At 53.3% G+C, this 20,307-nt stretch overlaps 6 protein-coding genes across 6 annotated transcripts; 4 read left to right on the forward strand and 2 right to left on the reverse strand.

Annotated features, from left to right (window-relative positions):
• Positions 1-707: 707 nt before the first annotated feature.
• KRP23_3806 (Phytochrome B1) lies at positions 708-2,257 on the forward strand (the record flags this gene model as incomplete). The annotated part of the gene is made up of 2 exons (XM_067888706.1): positions 708-1,300; positions 2,254-2,257. The coding sequence occupies 2 exons, from the start codon at positions 708-710 to the stop codon at positions 2,255-2,257; spliced, it is 597 nt and encodes a 198-aa protein (XP_067747923.1).
• Positions 2,258-10,412: 8,155 nt separating this feature from the next.
• KRP23_3807 (Autoinducer 2 sensor kinase/phosphatase LuxQ) lies at positions 10,413-13,103 on the forward strand (the record flags this gene model as incomplete). Its single annotated transcript, XM_067888708.1, has 1 exon — positions 10,413-13,103. The coding sequence occupies one exon, from the start codon at positions 10,413-10,415 to the stop codon at positions 13,101-13,103; it is 2,691 nt and encodes an 896-aa protein (XP_067747924.1).
• Positions 13,104-13,234: 131 nt separating this feature from the next.
• KRP23_3808 (DnaJ-like protein subfamily C member 27) lies at positions 13,235-13,855 on the forward strand (the record flags this gene model as incomplete). Its single annotated transcript, XM_067888709.1, has 1 exon — positions 13,235-13,855. One exon carries the CDS (start codon positions 13,235-13,237, stop codon positions 13,853-13,855), a length of 621 nt encoding a protein of 206 aa, XP_067747925.1.
• A 43-nt stretch (positions 13,856-13,898) lies between these two features.
• Positions 13,899-14,469, reverse strand: KRP23_3809 (Dynein light chain Tctex-type protein 2B; the record flags this gene model as incomplete). Its single annotated transcript, XM_067888710.1, has 4 exons — positions 13,899-13,946; positions 14,012-14,075; positions 14,138-14,207; positions 14,283-14,469. 4 exons carry the CDS (start codon positions 14,467-14,469, stop codon positions 13,899-13,901), a joined length of 369 nt encoding a protein of 122 aa, XP_067747926.1.
• Positions 14,470-14,630: 161 nt separating this feature from the next.
• Positions 14,631-15,330, forward strand: KRP23_3810 (uncharacterized protein; the record flags this gene model as incomplete). Its single annotated transcript, XM_067888711.1, has 2 exons — positions 14,631-14,935; positions 14,991-15,330. 2 exons carry the CDS (start codon positions 14,631-14,633, stop codon positions 15,328-15,330), a joined length of 645 nt encoding a protein of 214 aa, XP_067747927.1.
• A 620-nt stretch (positions 15,331-15,950) lies between these two features.
• On the reverse strand, positions 15,951-20,009 carry KRP23_3811 (E3 ubiquitin-protein ligase HACE1; the record flags this gene model as incomplete). Its single annotated transcript, XM_067888712.1, has 8 exons — positions 15,951-16,053; positions 16,128-16,198; positions 16,268-17,833; positions 17,898-18,265; positions 18,340-18,781; positions 18,861-18,964; positions 19,035-19,124; positions 19,196-20,009. 8 exons carry the CDS (start codon positions 20,007-20,009, stop codon positions 15,951-15,953), a joined length of 3,558 nt encoding a protein of 1,185 aa, XP_067747928.1.
• Positions 20,010-20,307: the final 298 nt, after the last annotated feature.

The following is a 20,307-nucleotide window of genomic DNA, read 5'->3' on the forward strand; positions in this document are numbered from 1 at the left end:
GAGCACGAGCTGAACCGGTAGCGTGCAAGGCGGGCAACGAGTTGAAGGACAAGTGCGCTGCCAGGCTCGCCCAAGCATTTTGCGACAGACGCGCGTGCAGCAGCCACCAACGCGGGATGCTGGCATCATGCCGCAGATCTGCAGGTGATTCGTGCGATTCGCGCCGGTGCGAGCCTCTCGTCATGCGGATAGTGCTGGCTTTGGCTTGTCCACGGCCACCGCTGATAACCTGCCGAAAATCCACCCCAGCCGCGCAGTCACGTGCAAGCGAAGACTACGCGAAGCCTCTCCAAGCAGTAGTCGCAGTCGCGTTCGCGTCTATCGTCTATCTTGCACCAAAAAGCAACAAACAGCTTGTCTTCAACCGGCGAGACACTCGGTACAAAAGCTGTGACTCGGAAGGTCAACTGTTCCAGTAGAGCCGGGCCACCAGCTGGTTTCGAACTTAGTCAGGGGTGCTCATCGTTTCCATACCTATCTGATTATATCACATATTCAAGGTACTACCGTTTTCAAGAGTTTTTTACCACCTATTTCTCATTTGGAAGGGAATACAGTATACACAACTATACGTTTCTAAAACTGTTGAGAAATCAGCGATGCCACTGTAGTCCAGCCGCGACTCTACCCGTCTTCGATCCGTCGCCGATGGTACCTCCAAGCCCATAAGCGGAAACCTCTCCGCATTGAGAAGGGGAGAGCCGAGTATGGGCAAGCACAGGAAGCGCGCGGCGGCGGGTGGCGGCTCCGCGCTCGACAACAATGCGGCCGAGACGCTGGACACGCAGCCGCCGCCCACGAAGCTGCGCGCACAGAGCGTCGGATCGCACGCGGAGGCGCTGGCGGAGCTCCTGCTGGACGCCAACGCGCCCGCCGTGGGCGTCGATGTCGCCGGACGCGTCACGGTCTGGAACAAGCGCCTCGTGGACATCACGGGCTTCAGCTCGCAGCGCGTGCTGGGCCGCCCCATGTCCGACTTTGTGTACGGCGCGCAGCGCAAGCGCGAGGTCGCCGCTGTCGTGGCCGCCTGCATCGCGGACAAGCGACCGGTGCTGGAGCTGCGCGTGCCGCTGCTCACGACCACGGGCCGCAATGCCGAGGTGCTGACCAACATGACGCCACTGCTGGCCGAGGACGGCGCGTGCGTGGGCGTCTACGGCGTGGGTCAGGACGTGACGGAGTGGGCCGTCCAGGAGAAGCAGTACGCGACCGTCATGATGCAGGCCAACGCGCCTATCATCGAGCTGGACAAGGAGGGAAACATTACAGTCTGGAACTTCAAGACGGCGTCCATGACGGGGTACGCCAGCGTGGACATGGTGGGGGAACCGCTGCTGCCAGTTGTGGACAGGAGCTTCCGGAAGATCGTCTCGGAGAAGATCGACCAGGCACTTTCGGGCATTGCAGGCGCAGACTTTGAACTCCCACTTGTGACCGCGAGAGGCTCGAGGGTGGAGATTGTGCTGTGTCTGACGCCGAGGTTTGATACGCTGGGCTCCGTGATGGGCGTCGTCGCTATCGGGCAAGATGTGACGGAGAGGAACACCAAGGAGATGGAGTATAGGAAGCTCATTGAGACAGCAAACGCTCCGATTTTCGGCGTGGACACCGAAGGCAGAGTGGTGATTTTCAACACAAAGGCAGCACAGATTAGCGAGTACGCGCCCGAAGAAGTTATGGGTGTGGATCTGGTAGATACGTTGATCTCGGAAGACTTTCGGTCGGAAGTGGCCGCAGTGTTTCAGAAAGCTTTCCAGGGGATTGAGACGGCTAACTTTGAGTTCCCGTTGGTGACCAAAACTGGACGAAAAGTGGAGATCTTACTGAATGCTACACCGCGCTACGATCACACAGGCCAGCTTGTGGGTGTTGTCGGAATCGGACAGGATATAACGGACCGTATTATTCAAGAGAAGGAGTACAGCCGGCTGATCGACACAGCAAATGCCCCCATCTTCGGAGTTGACTGCAACTGTGAGGTGATCATTTGGAACAAGAAGGCGGCAGCAATCACCGACTACACAAATGAAGACACAATGGGCCAAAAAATCTTCAAGTTCATATCGGAAGACTACCGTGATGCTGTTCGCAAAGTTCTATCGAAAGCCATGGAGGGAGAAGGAACAGCAAACTTCGACTTTCCATTGATCACGAAAAGTGGGCATCGGCTGGACATCCTGTTGAATGCGACGCCGAAGTATGATCATTTTGGTAACATTTGTGGGGCCGTTGGAATTGGCCAGGACATTACAGATAGACGGGCTCAAGAACAGGAGTACACGCGCCTTATCGATACTGCGAATGCGCCAATCTTTGGAGTGGATGCGAATGGTTGTGTGAACATTTGGAACCGGAAAGCTGCCGAAACAACGCAGTACTCGAACGAAGAAGTACTCGGAGCAAACCTGGTCGAAAACTTTATTCCGGAGGATTTCCAGGAGGCAGTGTGGGCGGTGCTGTCTCAAGCACTGGAAGGCCAAGAAACGGCTAACTTCGAGTTTCCGCTGATCACAAAGAATGGCCGTCGCGTTGAAATTTTGTTGAATGCCACGCCACGGTACAACGAGAAAGGCATCGTGATAGGAGTTGTCGGCATCGGACAGGACATTACGATTCGAATGGCACAAGAGAAGGAAACTAATCGGCTCATCCACTCAGCAAATGCTCCGATTTTTGGTGTCGACCAGGACGGCAGGGTAAACATCTGGAACCTAAAGGTTGCAGAGATAACCCAGTTCTCATCCGAAGAAGTGATGGGGAAAGATCTAGTGAATCGATTTGTTGCCGATGATCATCGTGAGTCAGTTGGTTTGCTGCTCCGGAAGGCCCTCCAAGGAGAGCAAACTGGTAATTTTGACTTTCCTCTCATCACAAAAACCGGGCGAAGAGTTGAAATCTTGCTGAATGCCACGCCCAGATACGATGAACTCGGTCAGATATTTGGCGTGACAGGCATCGGCCAAGATATTACTGAGCGTATTGCTCAGGAGCAGGAGTACATCCGCTTGATCGACACTGCCAACGCTCCGATTTTCGGTGTGGACTCGGAAGGTCGTGTGAATATCTGGAACAAGAAGGCTGCGGAGACCATGCAGTATACGACCGATGCAGTGATGGGCGAGAAATTGGTAGAGAAGTACATCACAAAGGACTACCAGGAGGCTGTGAGCAATGTGCTGTCTGAAGCGCTAAAAGGCGTAGAGACGGCAAACTTTGAGTTCCCACTAATTACCAAGGCCGGTCGGCGTGTTGAGATTCTGCTGAACGCTACGCCGCGCTATAATGAGCAGGGCGCTGTCATCGGCATGGTCGGTATCGGACAGGATATTACCGACCGCATCGCACAGGAGCAGGAATACATGCGACTCATCGATACTGCAAATGCTCCGATTTTCGGTGTTGATATCAACGGACGTGTGAACATTTGGAATCGAAAGGCGGCGGAGACAACGCAGTATATGAACGCAGAAGTTCTCGGGAAGGATTTGGTCGCAGAATTTATCTCCGAGGAGTACAAGGTGCCTGTACGTAGCGTCCTGGAGAAGGCGTTTGAGGGCGTGGAGACGGCAAATTTCGAGTTCCCGCTGATTACTAAGGCTGGTCGACGCGTGGAAATTTTGCTGAACGCTACGCCTCGATATAACGAGCATGGCGAGGTGATGGGTATGGTTGGTATCGGCCAGGATATTACCGTACGAATGGCACAGGAGAAAGAAAAAAATCGGATGATTCACTCAGCGAATGCCCCGATCTTTGGTGTCGACCAGGACGGCCTCGTAAACATTTGGAACCTGAAGGTGGCAGAGATAACTCAGTTTTCGTCCGAAGAAGTGATGGGGAAAGATCTGGTGAACCGTTTTGTTGCTACGGACCACCGCGACGAAGTCATGTTAAACTTGCGAAAAGCTCTGAAGGGAGAACCGACCGGTAATTTTGACTTTCCTCTCATCACAAAGACCGGGCGAAGAGTTGAAATCTTGCTGAATGCCACGCCCAGATACGATGAACTCGGTCAGATATTCGGTATAACAGGCATCGGCCAAGATATTACTGAGCGTATTGCTCAGGAGCAAGAGTACATCCGCTTGATCGACACTGCCAACGCTCCGATTTTCGGTGTGGACTCGGAAGGTCGTGTGAATATCTGGAACAAGAAGGCTGCGGAGACCATGCAGTATACGACCGATGCAGTGATGGGCGAGAAATTGGTAGAGAAGTACATCACAAAGGACTACCAGGAGGCTGTGAGCAATGTGCTGTCTGAAGCGCTAAAAGGCGTAGAGACGGCAAACTTTGAGTTCCCACTAATTACCAAGGCCGGTCGGCGTGTTGAGATTCTGCTGAACGCTACGCCGCGCTATAATGAGCAGGGCGCTGTCATCGGCATGGTCGGTATCGGACAGGATATTACCGACCGCATCGCACAGGAGCAGGAATACATGCGACTCATCGATACTGCAAATGCTCCGATTTTCGGTGTTGATATCAACGGACGTGTGAACATTTGGAATCGAAAGGCGGCGGAGACAACGCAGTATATGAACGCAGAAGTTCTCGGGAAGGATTTGGTCGCAGAATTTATCTCCGAGGAGTACAAGGTGCCTGTACGTAGCGTCCTGGAGAAGGCGTTTGAGGGCGTGGAGACGGCAAATTTCGAGTTCCCGCTGATTACTAAGGCTGGTCGACGCGTGGAAATTTTGCTGAACGCTACGCCTCGATATAACGAGCATGGCGAGGTGATGGGTATGGTTGGTATCGGCCAAGACATCACGGAACGTATCGCTCAGGAGCAGGAGCACAGTCGAATGATTGATACGGCCAACGCTCCGATCTTTGGTGTTGATACCGATGGGCGTGTTAATATTTGGAACCGGAAAGCTGCAGATATTATGCTATATACCAATGAGGACGTGCTTGGCAAGAATTTGGTTGAGCAGTTCATTTCGGAAGAATACCGGGTGGCTGTTCGAAGTATTCTGGAAAAGGCCTTTAAGGGTATCGAAACTGCGAACTTTGAGTTCCCATTGATTACAAGGACTGGCCGTCGCGTGGAAATCTTACTGAATGCAACGCCGCGCTACAATGAACGCGGTGAAGTGATGGGAATGGTGGGTATTGGACAGGATATCACTGAGCGCATCGCTCAAGAGCAAGAGTACACTCGTTTGATCGACACGGCGAATGCTCCGATCTTTGGTGTCGATGCAAACATGTGCATCAACATTTTTAACCGGAAAGCCCAGCAAATTACGAATTTTTCGTATGACGAGGTGGTTGGCAAGAAGTATGTAGAGACATTCATTTCTCCTGAGCACCAACCGATTGTATACGATATTATGTCCGAGGCGCTTCAAGGAAACGAAACAGCAAGCTTTGAAGTCTCAGTGATCACAAAGACGAACCGAAAGGTGAATATCCTGCTGAACGCAACAGCTCGTTTCGACCAGCACGGCCAAATCGTTGGCGTCGTCGGAATCGGCCAGGACATTACCGACCGGATTGCGCAGGAGCAAGAGTACACGAGACTAATCGACTCTGCTAACGCTCCCATCTTTGGTGTGGACATGAACGGCTGCGTGAATATCTGGAACAAGAAGGCTGCGGAAATCACGCAGTATACGACGGCCGACGTGCTGGGTGAGAATCTGGTGGAGAAGTTCATTACAGAAGACTACCGCGAGGCAGTTGCACTTGTTCTTTCCGAGGCATGCGCTGGAACGGAGACTGCAAACTTCGAGTTCCCATTGATGACTAAGGCCGGCCGTCGCGTGGAAATCCTCCTGAATGCCACGTCTCGCTTTAATGAGATTGGTGAGGTGATGGGCGTGGTTGGCATCGGTCAGGATATCACTGAGCGTATTGCCCAGGAGCAGGAGTACACCCGCTTGATTGACACTGCCAACGCTCCGATCTTCGGTGTGGATATCAACGGCCACGTGAACATCTGGAACCGGAAGGCCGCCGACATCATGCAGTACACGAACCAAGACGTGCTGGGCAAAGATCTGGTCGCCGAGTTCATCTCGACGGAGTATAAGATTCCTGTCCGCAGTGTACTGGAGAAAGCGTTTGAAGGCATCGAGACCGCGAACTTCGAGTTCCCGTTAATCACGAAGGCCGGCCGTCGCGTAGAAATTTTACTGAATGCTACGCCGCGCTACAACGAGCACGGCGAAGTGATGGGTATGGTTGGCATCGGTCAGGATATCACTGAGCGTATTGCCCAGGAGCAGGAGTACACCCGCTTGATTGACACTGCCAACGCTCCGATCTTCGGTGTGGATATCAACGGCCACGTGAACATCTGGAACCGGAAGGCCGCCGACATCATGCAGTACACGAACGAGGACGTCTTGGGCAAAGATCTGGTCGCCGAGTTCATTTCCGAGGAGTTCAAGGTGCCTGTGCGTAGTGTGCTCGAGAAGGCATTTGAGGGTGTGGAGACAGCAAATTTCGAGTTCCCGTTGATCACAAAGGCTGGTCGCCGAGTGGAGATTCTGTTGAATGCGACGCCGCGCTACAATGAACACGGGGAGGTGAAGGGCATGGTTGGCATCGGTCAGGACATTACGGAGCGTATTGCGCAAGAACAGGAGTACAGCCGTCTTATCGACACGGCGAATGCTCCGATCTTTGGCGTTGATGCCAATATGCGCATTAACATTTTCAACCGCAAGGCTCAGCAGATTACGAATTTTTCAGCTGAAGAGGTTGTTGGTGAGATGTACATTGAAACAATCATTTCACCCGAATTCAAGTCTGTTACATATGACATCATGTGCAAAGCACTGCAAGGAAATGAGACAGCTAGCTTCGAGCTAGCACTTACGACCAAATCAGGCCGAAAGGTGAATATCCTGCTGAACGCAACAGCTCGTTTCGACCAGCACGGCCAAATCGTTGGCGTCGTCGGAATCGGCCAGGACATTACCGACCGGATTGCGCAGGAGCAAGAGTACACGAGACTAATCGACTCTGCTAACGCTCCCATCTTTGGTGTGGACATGAACGGCTGCGTGAATATCTGGAACAAGAAGGCTGCGGAAATCACGCAGTATACGACGGCCGATGTGCTGGGTGAGAATCTGGTGGAGAAGTTCATTACAGAAGACTACCGCGAGGCAGTTGCACTTGTTCTTTCCGAGGCATGCGCTGGAACGGAGACTGCAAACTTCGAGTTCCCATTGATGACTAAGGCCGGCCGTCGCGTGGAAATCCTCCTGAATGCCACGTCTCGCTTTAATGAGATTGGTGAGGTGATGGGCGTGGTTGGCATCGGTCAGGATATCACTGAGCGTATTGCCCAGGAGCAGGAGTACACCCGCTTGATTGACACTGCCAACGCTCCGATCTTCGGTGTGGATATCAACGGCCACGTGAACATCTGGAACCGGAAGGCCGCCGACATCATGCAGTACACGAACCAAGACGTGCTGGGCAAAGATCTGGTCGCCGAGTTCATCTCGACGGAGTATAAGATTCCTGTCCGCAGTGTACTGGAGAAAGCGTTTGAAGGCATCGAGACCGCGAACTTCGAGTTCCCGTTAATCACGAAGGCCGGCCGTCGCGTAGAAATTTTACTGAATGCTACGCCGCGCTACAACGAGCACGGCGAAGTGATGGGTATGGTTGGCATCGGTCAGGATATCACTGAGCGTATTGCCCAGGAGCAGGAGTACACCCGCTTGATTGACACTGCCAACGCTCCGATCTTCGGTGTGGATATCAACGGCCACGTGAACATCTGGAACCGGAAGGCCGCCGACATCATGCAGTACACGAACCAAGACGTGCTGGGCAAAGATCTGGTCGCCGAGTTCATCTCGACGGAGTATAAGATTCCTGTCCGCAGTGTACTGGAGAAAGCGTTTGAAGGCATCGAGACCGCGAACTTCGAGTTCCCGTTAATCACGAAGGCCGGCCGTCGCGTAGAAATTTTACTGAATGCTACGCCGCGCTACAACGAGCACGGCGAAGTGATGGGTATGGTTGGCATCGGTCAGGATATCACTGAGCGTATTGCCCAGGAGCAGGAGTACACCCGCTTGATTGACACTGCCAACGCTCCGATCTTCGGTGTGGATATCAACGGCCACGTGAACATCTGGAACCGGAAGGCCGCCGACATCATGCAGTACACGAACCAAGACGTGCTGGGCAAAGATCTGGTCGCCGAGTTCATCTCGACGGAGTATAAGATTCCTGTCCGCAGTGTACTGGAGAAAGCGTTTGAAGGCATCGAGACCGCGAACTTCGAGTTCCCGTTAATCACGAAGGCCGGCCGTCGCGTAGAAATTTTACTGAATGCTACGCCGCGCTACAACGAGCACGGCGAAGTGATGGGTATGGTTGGCATCGGTCAGGATATCACTGAGCGTATTGCCCAGGAGCAGGAGTACACCCGCTTGATTGACACTGCCAACGCTCCGATCTTCGGTGTGGATATCAACGGCCACGTGAACATCTGGAACCGGAAGGCCGCCGACATCATGCAGTACACGAACCAAGACGTGCTGGGCAAAGATCTGGTCGCCGAGTTCATCTCGACGGAGTATAAGATTCCTGTCCGCAGTGTACTGGAGAAAGCGTTTGAAGGCATCGAGACCGCGAACTTCGAGTTCCCGTTAATCACGAAGGCCGGCCGTCGCGTAGAAATTTTACTGAATGCTACGCCGCGCTACAACGAGCACGGCGAAGTGATGGGTATGGTTGGCATCGGTCAGGATATCACTGAGCGTATTGCCCAGGAGCAGGAGTACACCCGCTTGATTGACACTGCCAACGCTCCGATCTTCGGTGTGGATATCAACGGCCACGTGAACATCTGGAACCGGAAGGCCGCCGACATCATGCAGTACACGAACCAAGACGTGCTGGGCAAAGATCTGGTCGCCGAGTTCATCTCGACGGAGTATAAGATTCCTGTCCGCAGTGTACTGGAGAAAGCGTTTGAAGGCATCGAGACCGCGAACTTCGAGTTCCCGTTAATCACGAAGGCCGGCCGTCGCGTAGAAATTTTACTGAATGCTACGCCGCGCTACAACGAGCACGGCGAAGTGATGGGTATGGTTGGCATCGGTCAGGATATCACTGAGCGTATTGCCCAGGAGCAGGAGTACACCCGCTTGATTGACACTGCCAACGCTCCGATCTTCGGTGTGGATATCAACGGCCACGTGAACATCTGGAACCGGAAGGCCGCCGACATCATGCAGTACACGAACCAAGACGTGCTGGGCAAAGATCTGGTCGCCGAGTTCATCTCGACGGAGTATAAGATTCCTGTCCGCAGTGTACTGGAGAAAGCGTTTGAAGGCATCGAGACCGCGAACTTCGAGTTCCCGTTAATCACGAAGGCCGGCCGTCGCGTAGAAATTTTACTGAATGCTACGCCGCGCTACAACGAGCACGGCGAAGTGATGGGTATGGTTGGCATCGGTCAGGATATCACTGAGCGTATTGCCCAGGAGCAGGAGTACACCCGCTTGATTGACACTGCCAACGCTCCGATCTTCGGTGTGGATATCAACGGCCACGTGAACATCTGGAACCGGAAGGCCGCCGACATCATGCAGTACACGAACCAAGACGTGCTGGGCAAAGATCTGGTCGCCGAGTTCATTTCCGAGGAGTTCAAGGTGCCTGTGCGTAGTGTGCTCGAGAAGGCATTTGAGGGTGTGGAGACAGCAAATTTCGAGTTCCCGTTGATCACAAAGGCTGGTCGCCGAGTGGAGATTCTGTTGAATGCGACGCCGCGCTACAATGAACACGGGGAGGTGAAGGGCATGGTTGGCATCGGTCAGGACATTACGGAGCGTATTGCGCAAGAACAGGAGTACAGCCGTCTTATCGACACGGCGAATGCTCCGATCTTTGGTGTCGATGCCAACATGTGCGTCAATATCTGGAACAGAAAGGCTGCTCAAATCACAAACTATTCGATCAATGAGGTAATGGGCGAGAATCTTGTGGAGACGTTCATCTCTCCAGAGTTCCGACCGATTGTGGCTGAGGTGCTATCTCAAGCTCTTACTGGAAAAGAAACCGCAAACTTTGAGTTCCCATTGATTACTCGACCAGGCACACGAATCGAGATTTTGTTAAACGCGACCCCACGGTATGACTCAAATGGTAGGATTGTTGGCGTTGTCGGAATCGGGCAAGATATCACCGATCGCATTGCCCAAGAACACGAGTATTTCCGACTGATTGATACTGCCAACGCCCCGATCTTCGGTATCGACACTAATGGTCGCATTAACGAATGGAATCAGAAAATCGAGGAGATCACTGGTTATCACAAGTCCAAAGTGCTGGGGTTTTCGTTGGTACACACGTTCATCACTCCGGAGAGCAGGCAGCAGGTTCGGCAATTGCTGAATCAAGCTTTGATTGGCATTGACGTTGGTGAGATGGAGCTTCCCATGACGACGAAGAGTGGTGTCTTCCTGCTGCTCCTTGTGAACGCGTCGAGTAAGAAGGATATGCACGGCAACATTCGCGGTGTGATTGGTGTGGGACAAGACTACACCGCTCGGAAACACATGGAGGCTGCCAAGGTGAACTTCTTGGCCTCGTTCAGTCACGAATTGCGAACGCCTTTGAACGGCGTGCTAGGCATGCTAGAACTGCTGAAGGAGCAGCCTCTCGACAAGTCAATTGAGAGGTATGTGCACATGGCGTACGTGTCGGGGTCACTTCTACTGAATTTGATCAATGATATCCTGGATTTGTCGAAAATCGAGGCCGGACACCTGGAAATCTCGACAGCACCTTTCCAGATGCACGACTTGCTGGACTACTCCATTGAGATCTTCAACTTCAAGGCTCGAGAACGTGGGCTCAAACTTGATCTGAAGTGTGGTGATAACGTGCCGAAGGCGGTGATTGGCGACGTTGTGCGTCTGCGTCAAGTCCTGTTGAACTTGTTGTCGAACGCTATCAAATTTACCAACGTAGGTTCAATTACCGTTGCGTGCAGCGTGGTGCACTCTCCCGAGTTGCCATCTCAATTTAAGAAGCTGCTGTTCCAAGTCATTGATACTGGTATTGGCATGGATGCAGAAGAGAAGATGCGTCTCTTTTCACTGTTTACGAAGTTGGAACGCACGCGTCAAAACAATCCTACTGGTTCTGGTTTAGGCCTTGCAATCTGTAAGCAGCTTGCAGAGCTCATGGATGGCTCGATTGATGTTGACAGTGAATTGGGCGTCGGCAGCAATTTCTTTTTCACGGTGGTTGTGAGGTTGATTGACGAAGTAGACCCTAAGCATGCGTATTATTCCTCAGAGGACTTTCTGGATCCGTCGGTGCCAGTGCCATCAGATGCATCTATTCGAATCGGTGAAAACGGGATTGATGTCCCGACTCAAGCGCGAATATTGGTTGTGGAGGATAACGAGTTCAACTGGGAAGTGGTGAAGTGCTTTCTCCAGCAAGACGACCACCTCTTGCAGTGGGAGGTTAACGGTCGCGATGCTGTGAAGGCTTACCGTGAGAATCACACGGAGTTTGATCTAGTTTTTATGGATTGCGAAATGCCGATCATGGATGGCTATACTGCAACAGCAACCATTCGCGAATTTGAGCACGAGCACAACCTTCCCCGCATCCCGATTCTCGGCTTAACGGCGTATGCGATGAGCGATGACCGTCAAAAGTGTTTGGATTGTGGTATGGATGAGTTTATGGTGAAGCCCATCTCGAAGCTAAGTCTTCGTAAGGCTATTCGACAGTGGATGCGCATTCGCTATCTCGGTCAGCAAAGCTCAGGGCTCGGAGTTGTTGGCCATGCAACGGGCCAAGTCGCTAAGCCCGTAACTTTGCGAAATGCGCCACAGCTTGCCGCGAAGAGCCCAATAAGAGCCCCGATGCCAGCTAGCGGTGACGTATCGTACCCACCAAGCGCTCCTACTCCGATGCAATCGTTTGAAAGCGACCTCGAGGATGTCGGCCTTGAAGCGGCAGCATCCACTGCCAGGCTTGCTCCTGCATCTCGCCACATGCAACAGCTGGATCTTGCCCAGGCGATCTCGAATTTGGAGCTGGATGACCCAATGTCGATTGGCCTTCGAAGTGGCCCCGTTCGGACAGCCACGCCAACGACTTCGATTTTCAGCTTGGGCCCCTCCGTGAACAACCACACCTCACGGCAAACAAGCTCAAATGACCTACCGGATCTACTGAGGTTGTCCAGGAACACAAGCGGTGCCTCAACAGCGAGTCCCCTGGAAGAGGAGAAGCAATCATTGAAGACTTCAACAACGCTGCCTTACGTCAAGGCCCCGTTCACTGGAGCAACAAGCCCAGCTTTGAATGGACAGCGCTCTTCATTGCCGGCAAACCCAACCCTTTGGAGTCACCCGCCGTTCAACAAGAAGGATCTACCGGCAGACCAACCGCAGGCCTGGTATGGTTTGGTCCCCAAGAAGAAGGTCAGCTTCCACGAGGAACTCGGCTATGAATCTTCGCATCCGAGCAGAGGGGGGCACAGCAGCAGCAGTGGCAGTGGCATGCCTTCTGTGTTAGAGCGCATGGAAACGGGCAGCTCAGTGGACGATGACACATCGCCCCTTACAACCCAGGGCGAGTCTGCAGGTATGCATTCCATCGACCCGATGAGCATTGAGATCCCAGAAGGGGACCCTGTGAATTACGCGCTGGGAGTGGAGCAGTGTGGTGGCCAGGAGGAGCTCTTTTTGTCCCTTTTGAAGAAGTTTGCGAGTACGGCGGAGGCTATTACGTCACGGGTCGTCGAATCTCACGAGCGGAATGATTTTACCACTGCTCGCCGTGAAGCTCATTCGCTGAAGGGGTCGTCGGCATACGTGGCCGCTCTGCGTCTGTCCAAGTGCGCCTTCCGCGTCCAAGTCGCGTACGAGCATCTGTTGGCGCAGCAGGCTAACGGTGAAGGTTCCGATACCCTGGCTGCGAAGGCGATCGTAGACGATTCCGTCAAGTTGTTGACCAAGGAGCAGCGGCTTCTGCGTGGATATCTCGGGCGCAACTTCGAGTTCCAAGCTGAATCGGGACCGTCGCGAATGGCATTAGATGAGCAGCTTGGCAACCAAGACAAACCGGCTGGCCCATGCTGCGTTATGTAAATAAGTCTGCAGTGGCCGGAGCTGCAGCTTGATGTATGTCTATGAGTAAGTTGATAAAGGAATATTTTTCAGTAAATTGCATGCACACACGAAACTCCTAGACCCATCAAAGATAGCAGAGCAAGATCACCATGTCCAGGCGACGTATGAGCGATGGGAATGGAGACAAGTTGACCGGCCTTTTTGGCGGTGCCGCCTTGAGTTTGGGCAACAACGATGATAACCAGGACAGCGGTCGGCCTAGTGCTCTGCGAGTCAAGATCATCTCCATGGGGGAGAGCGGCGTGGGCAAAAGCTGCGCTATCAAGCGCTACTGCGAAGAGAAGTTCGTGAGCAAATACATCTCGACGATCGGCATCGACTACGGCGTGAAGCCTGTGATGGTGAATGGTGCCGAGGTGCGCGTCAACTTCTGGGACCTCTCGGGGCTGCCGGAATACCTGGAGGTGCGCAACGAGTTCTACAAGGACACGCAAGGAGGAATCCTCATGTTCGACGTGTCTTCGCGGAGAAGCTTTGAGTATCTGGACAGTTGGCTGCGCGAGGCCGCCAAGTTCGGTGCGGGCAAGTTCCCCTGCATCTTGTGCGGCAACAAAGTGGACCGTCCTCGCGTCGTCTCGGAGGACGAAGCCACGGCTTACGCGCAGTCCAAAGGCTTCGAGTACTTTGAGACGTCTGCGTGCACCGGCGTGAGCATCTCGGAGGCATTTCACTCGCTGTTCCGGACGGTCGTCAAGCACGTGACGCGTTGACGCAGCTCAGAAAAAAAAGTGGATTAAGAGGATCGAGCTACAGCTAGTATAGGTAGATGCTGTACGCGGTAGTCACGCAAAACAAGCTGTCCTGTAACACCCACACAAGACCATTAGTCAAATTCTACATTGTCGTTGACTACGAAACCCACTCACATTGGAATAGGTTTCGGAGGCGTAGCAGTCCGTCTCGGCATCCCAGAAGCACCGACATCCCATCCTACACACACCATCGTGTGAGTTCCTCGCTGGAAAAAATCACTAAAGCAGCAGCCCTCGCACCTCACGCCCTCGCCGCGCTGCTCCCCGATCACAACCTGCACCACGTACTTGAAGCGAGGGAAGTTGCATTCTGCCACAATACAAAACCAACCATATCAACAACTTCCAATTCACATTGCAGCCTTCAGCCACCCCATCCGCCAACCTTTGAGCTGCATCTTGACGGCGTCCGCGATCTCCTTGGTCAGCGCCGCCGCTCGGTCCGACTGGTAGCTGGCATTGTCCAACTTGTCCACCAAAACTTGTCCGATCACTTGTTTCATCTTGGTCGCAGAAGGTTTCGCCTTGGGGTTCAACTGCAGCGTTCTCGATCCCTCAGGTGGCGCCGGCATCACGTCCGACAAGGCAAGTGCCAAATGGCGTCGCTTCAAGATCCGATATCAACAATATTTGAGTGCTGAGGCAATTATCGCAATATAATATTGTCTAATGTTGAAGTCAAATTTTGATATGGTTACGGGTACGAGGTTACGCGAATCTTAAATCGACCAAAATGGCGGACGACCTGCTACCGTGTCTTGTATGTGACGAGCCTCTGCCTGTAGACCCCACGGCTCGCTGCGTCACCGACTGCTCGCACGAGTTCTGCCTCTCGTGTTTGTGCCGCCAATTGCCAGCCTCCAAGAACCGCTGCCCCGCGTGCCACGCTCAGGTGAAAAAGGTGCACCAGTTGCTCCCGCCAGGATCGGAATCGCCCAAACCTGCCTTTGTGCGGTTCTGTAACGCCATCTACGCCCTCAACGTGTCCATTTGGGCCGTGGACGACCCGGCCAAAGTCCTGGCCGCACTTTTCAACTTGTACGTGGTGGCGCATACTTGATTAAGTATCCCTTATTTGACATCTGTACACTAGGCAGCAGGCGAGACTCATTCACCAGGGAAAAGTGCTCAAGAAGGGAGACGTCTGGCCTGGATCGGTCGTGCAGCTCTTCGGGACGTACAATGGCACACTGCAGACGGGGAGCTACAGGGCGTGGTTCAGTCAGCACTGGCTGCAGCGCGCCAGGCAGGTCGTCTGCTGTCCGTTCAGCATTCTCTTCGACTTCTTCCGGTCACTGTTTGGCAACGTGGAAGAGCAGCAAGAGAGAGGTCAAAGGGGATACGCTCCAGTACCTACGAGTGACACTTCCAGGGCCTCCAGCTTCCGTGAACCGGGACGCGTGCCCAGTCCAGACCACGCCGCGCTGCTGTAGTTTGAGCAGCTTTTGCTGCAAACCGAGTTGATGCTTCGATCGTTCAATGCGTAAATATTTCGCGAGACCTGGGGTCATCCTGTTCATTCCCGCTATGGAGAAGCTGGAAATCTACTTGTCTGCAACACTGGATGCAGCCTTGTGAGCGACAACCGAATGCGAAGTTGGAGTACGTGAATGAAGGTCGCCTTTGCAATCGAGTCACATTCAAGTCGAATAACGAGGAATCTTTAACGCACAAGAATGTCGTCCTATTAAGAACAATGAAATGCAGGGAGGCTCGACGTGCTATCAACTGTACAATAAGATTGTATATTACTACAGTACGCGTCGGTCAGTTTCTCCCAGCGCTTTGTTTTGGTACGAAAACCTGCACCAACCAGGATATTCTTTTTTTTCTGTGTTGATCAGGAACACCAATCGCACACTTCAAAGCACTCTTTGCTGTGATAGCTTTTCCTTTAGCACCGACACTCCAGATCGTTTGCAAAAGGTCCCGCAACCTTATCACCATCAGCGGTATAACGGTGGTGCCAGTGGTAAAATGAATTGCACATGAATCTTGACTGGAAAGCTCTATGGTCGTATCGCCGCAAAGGCATCTCTACCTGGTCTTCTCTCTACATCCGGTCGTAGCCGACACTACCGTGCTCCAGCGCTATCAGCAGTTTCTCCTTAAGAGCAGCACTCGTGGGATACTCCGGGAGAATCAGGCGACGGTCACTGCAAAAATCGGGACATAAACAGCAAATATGAGATGTCGGGCTAAAACCTCGCTACTGTAAAAATGCGCTTACCAAGTATTGGCCATGGGGCAGAAGCTGGGCTTCATTCGTGTGTCCACATCGATGTACCAGCACGCAGTGTCCTGTGGATCAGCATCCACAACAACGTTAGAATCCACACCAGTATGGGGAAGAAATCGTCTACAACTTACCGCGCTCATGGAGCGATACTTGGAGTCAAAGCCAAAAATGGGAGGCAGCGACGAGCCTGACCAAAAAGTCAGGAGCTTGGAGCGGGTTTCTTGGTCAAAGCTCTCAGCCACTTCCCAAAAATACTGGACAACACCACGTGACGAATTCACTCCACGGGAGTACACGACACTTGTCTTTAGACCTTCAAAATCAATGGCATGCTCGCCGCGCACCAGACGTCGCAACTCTTCTGGACGGAAGAGCTTCAGATCTGACCGCACAATGGTATCCGTAAAGCCGTCTCGCATTTTCCTGTAGTAGGTCAGCTCGTTGCCGAAAAAGAATTTCTGGGCGCGTTGCATAACGTACTGAACCTTGTTAGCATTCGTCACCTCTACATCACCCATTCCCTTTTGCAGCTCCATCTCCATAGTCACCGTCGTGGGAGGATTTGACGGAGTGGGTGCGTCCTTCTCGGTTACTGATTCCTCCTGTTGATCTTTTTTCGAGTCCCTTGCATTCTCGTCGACTACCACAACGTCCGTGGTGTATTCAAACCTCGTATCCAGCGGCTCAACATCAAAGTCGTGATCCAGCACGAATTGGAGACTACGCTTGAACACGTCGCTACTTTCGCAATAGTCTTCCCATGTCAAAGAGCCGTCTCGCAGCATGAATTTCCAAAACACCAGCGGAAAGTCGGCAGCCAGGGGCTGGTGGTTGCGAATCGCCAGGCCCATCAAACGGCCAATGCAAAGATACACCTTTTTAAGCGCATCCACATCGCTGGGGTCCACGAGCACATCGTCTTGCGTGAGACTCAAGTTGCTCTTACCACGCTTGGCATCAATGACTTGCTTACTGACATACACCGGCCGAGGTGCGATGGCAAGCATGCCACGCCTCTGTTTGTCCACAAAATCAAAAAGCGGGAATAGCTCAGCAAATCCACCGCTCCGTTTTGAGCGGCCCACTCCGTCATTCTCGGTCGCTTTCTTGTTTCCATGGCGGGGACTCTGCGAACGCGCCAGCTGCAGCCATTGTGACCCGATTTCGAGAACATGGGGAGCTGGTTGGACGCCGGCAGACGCGTGTGCTTGCGAGCTTCCAGTTGATCCTGGACGGAAGAAGCATCTCTGCACGATCTGGAAAAACTCACGCGTGACACCAACGCCTACGCCCGGCTCGTTGACTAGCGTGACATTCATCTCCCCCTTCAAGTTACTCGCCGACGTGCTGAGGATTTGTTGCAAGATGAAGTCCACATAATTTGCCTCAGACGCACGACTAATAGACACCGATACTGATCCACTGCGCTCTTCAGCCAGCATTGCCAGGTAGTCCACCTTGTGCTCGAGACGGATGAGTCCCGGGATTGACGCGAATGCATACAAGTCCATGCCCAACACCTTCGGGTCGGAGCGAATCAGCACGTCCACGCTGTCCTTCAGCGGGAGAACTTTTTCTGTAAAAGTGCTTGGCATCGGGAACGACGTAGCAATCGTTTGGAGGAGATGTGTCTGCTCTGCAGCAAACGTCTTCATACGCTTCTTTTTAGCTTCTTGCTTGACAAACCGGTCCAGTACCTAGGAAAAGTGCAAGACGGTTAAACACGTTCTTGCACGGAGTAGGACAGTAGCACTTACGCACCTTGAACAGTTTTGTCAGGGCCGCAACTTCGTCGGATACAAAGGCCGCTTCCAGTTGCTCAAAGACTTGCAGAAGGTGAAGCAGCAGCGAGAAACGTTGCGGCGTTGCGATAGCGTCGTCCACGCAGCCCAACGCAGCATTTACTAATTGCCACAGTTGCTTCACCGGTTGGATGGACCGCTGGAAACTCTCAGCGACACCCAGGGCGTCCGTATTCCTTCCATCACGAATGGTACACGCATATGGAGCAAAGAATTGGAGGAAGAGCTCGAACAACGAGATTAGGAGGTGGAACTCGATTTCTTCATCGTAGCTCTCGTCGTCTTCAATGTCCGTGCGGTCAAAAATACAGAAAACAAGCTTAGTTCCTGCGGGTCATTCGTAAACAATAAACGTTAGCGGCTTGGACAAGTAACGATGCAAATGTAGAATGATGACCAACCTGATCGATAAAGCAACCCAGTGATGCGCTCGAAGAATTGCAGCTGGCCGCATTCTTCCATGACAGGGTGCGTGTCAACAGTAAGAGGAGAACCGCCAGCGTATGGGGCGAGTAGCTGCATCAGGACCAGAGTCCACACCTTCACACGCCTTGACAGGCTGTTGTAGGATAGCATCCCATCCAGGATCAATTTGAACGCCTCGTGCGATAATTCCAGCGGTTGTTGGCGGTCCGCTGGCACACTCTTTTTCTCTTCCCCATCGTCTCCTGCCAACACACTTTGCTGTGCATCTCGGTCAGGGTTTTTATCCAGCGCTTGGCGCCATAGTGACTGATATTCCTTTGCGTTTTTGACGGAGAGAGGGTAAACCAACGTGACGGTATACATCAATCCATCCATGTACACAGCCTTTTCCTTCTGCGTATCTGGCATTTGAGCGATCTGTACAAATCCCAATTACCAAGCAACACTCAATAAACCGCTGCAACCCCTTCTACCCACGATGCCTGGCAGTTCGTACCTCATTGAGAATCGCAACAAGACCGACTTCTGCAAGTACGAGGGCCTTAATGTAGAGCCCTCGGACGCCTTCATCCCCCTTTCGCGAGAAAATGGCCCCGATTCCTGCACCGTAACAGCACATCAAAACTCAGCATCTACCTGCCTTCCAGCTCAAACACAATCCGAGCAGCACCTGAAGTCTTGGCCAGCTCCATCACAGTCCGCGTCACGTGGACCGCTTCCACCGTCCGGTCCGGGCGCAACCGCGTAAACGTTTGCTTGTCTGTCACAGCACCTCGTCCGTCACAACCTCATTTTCCACTCCACACCTCCAACAACTTCAGCGTACTGTACCAGCTTCACTCTGCGGTTCCTGCATCGTCTCTTTCTCTCCGTCCGACTTCTTTCTTTTCCGTCCTGTCTCCACCTCCCGTCGCGGGGGTTCACAAAACTGCAGCGATCTGGCCTGGAACGCGTTCAACTCCAGCACATGCAGCGCCGAGTGCTCCACGGCGTTTCTAGCTGAAAAGTCCACGTCAAACTCCCGCAGCATCTTCAGCGCCTTCCAATTGGCCAGCGCGGCCGCCACATGCAGCAGCGAGTTGACGTTATCCGGTTTAGCCGCCAGCACTTTGCTGAGCTGGCCGTGCTGCATGGCGTACGTCAACAATTGGTGCAAAATCTGCAGCGCTGTGTCATTCTGCGCGTCCGAGCGGCCGTTGGCCACGCAGAAGAGCAGACAGACGGTAAATGCATTCACTCTGCCGAACGGTTTGAGCAGGTTCACTCGCTTTTGGCTCTGGGACAGCAGAATGACTACAACTTGTGGCGCCAGCGCCATGCACGCGGCCACGAGCGGCGTGAGGCCCGCGCGGTTGGCGGTGCGGTTGCTGCTGGCGACGTTGGCGTCGGTCTGGCGCTGGGCCAGCAGCAGCGCAGCCATGTCCAGCCGCGCGTAGCGACAGGCCTCGACCAGCGGCGCGTCGCCCTGCCACGAGCGGTGGTTCACGTCCGTCTCGGGCGCCTGCAGGAGCGGCGACAAGGCGGCCAGATCGTCACGCTGGATGGCGGACACAAGAAGGTCAGAGGCGGATGGCGCTGGGGGCTTGAACGCGGCGCTGCTGGGCTTGTTAGGGCGCCGTGGAGCGCGGCGGCGAGCGGAGGACATGGCGAGCGAATCCTGCCAAGGTGTTCTGAGATGGTAAGTGCGCTTTCGATGGGTGCGAACTTAGCGAACTTAGCGAACTTAGCGATCGTCGACCTCTTCTACATCCACAATTCTACATCCACAACTTTCCTCTCGCAGTTTTTTTCTCTTGACTGTTTTTTTTTTCTCTTGACTGGTTGTGCTTCGCCTTGATACTAGGGGAAACCGTTGTGTACACATGGACGGCTACGCCGGTGACAACCCGGCCTCGCGTAAGAAAGTGCCGTTCGAGTCGACTTGCTGGTCTGCATTTTTGTTC

Source organism: Phytophthora ramorum, assembly GCF_020800215.1.
Source record: "Phytophthora ramorum isolate Pr-102 chromosome Unknown Phyram_PR-102_s0003, whole genome shotgun sequence".
Taxonomy (NCBI): Eukaryota; Oomycota; class Peronosporomycetes; order Peronosporales; family Peronosporaceae; genus Phytophthora; species Phytophthora ramorum.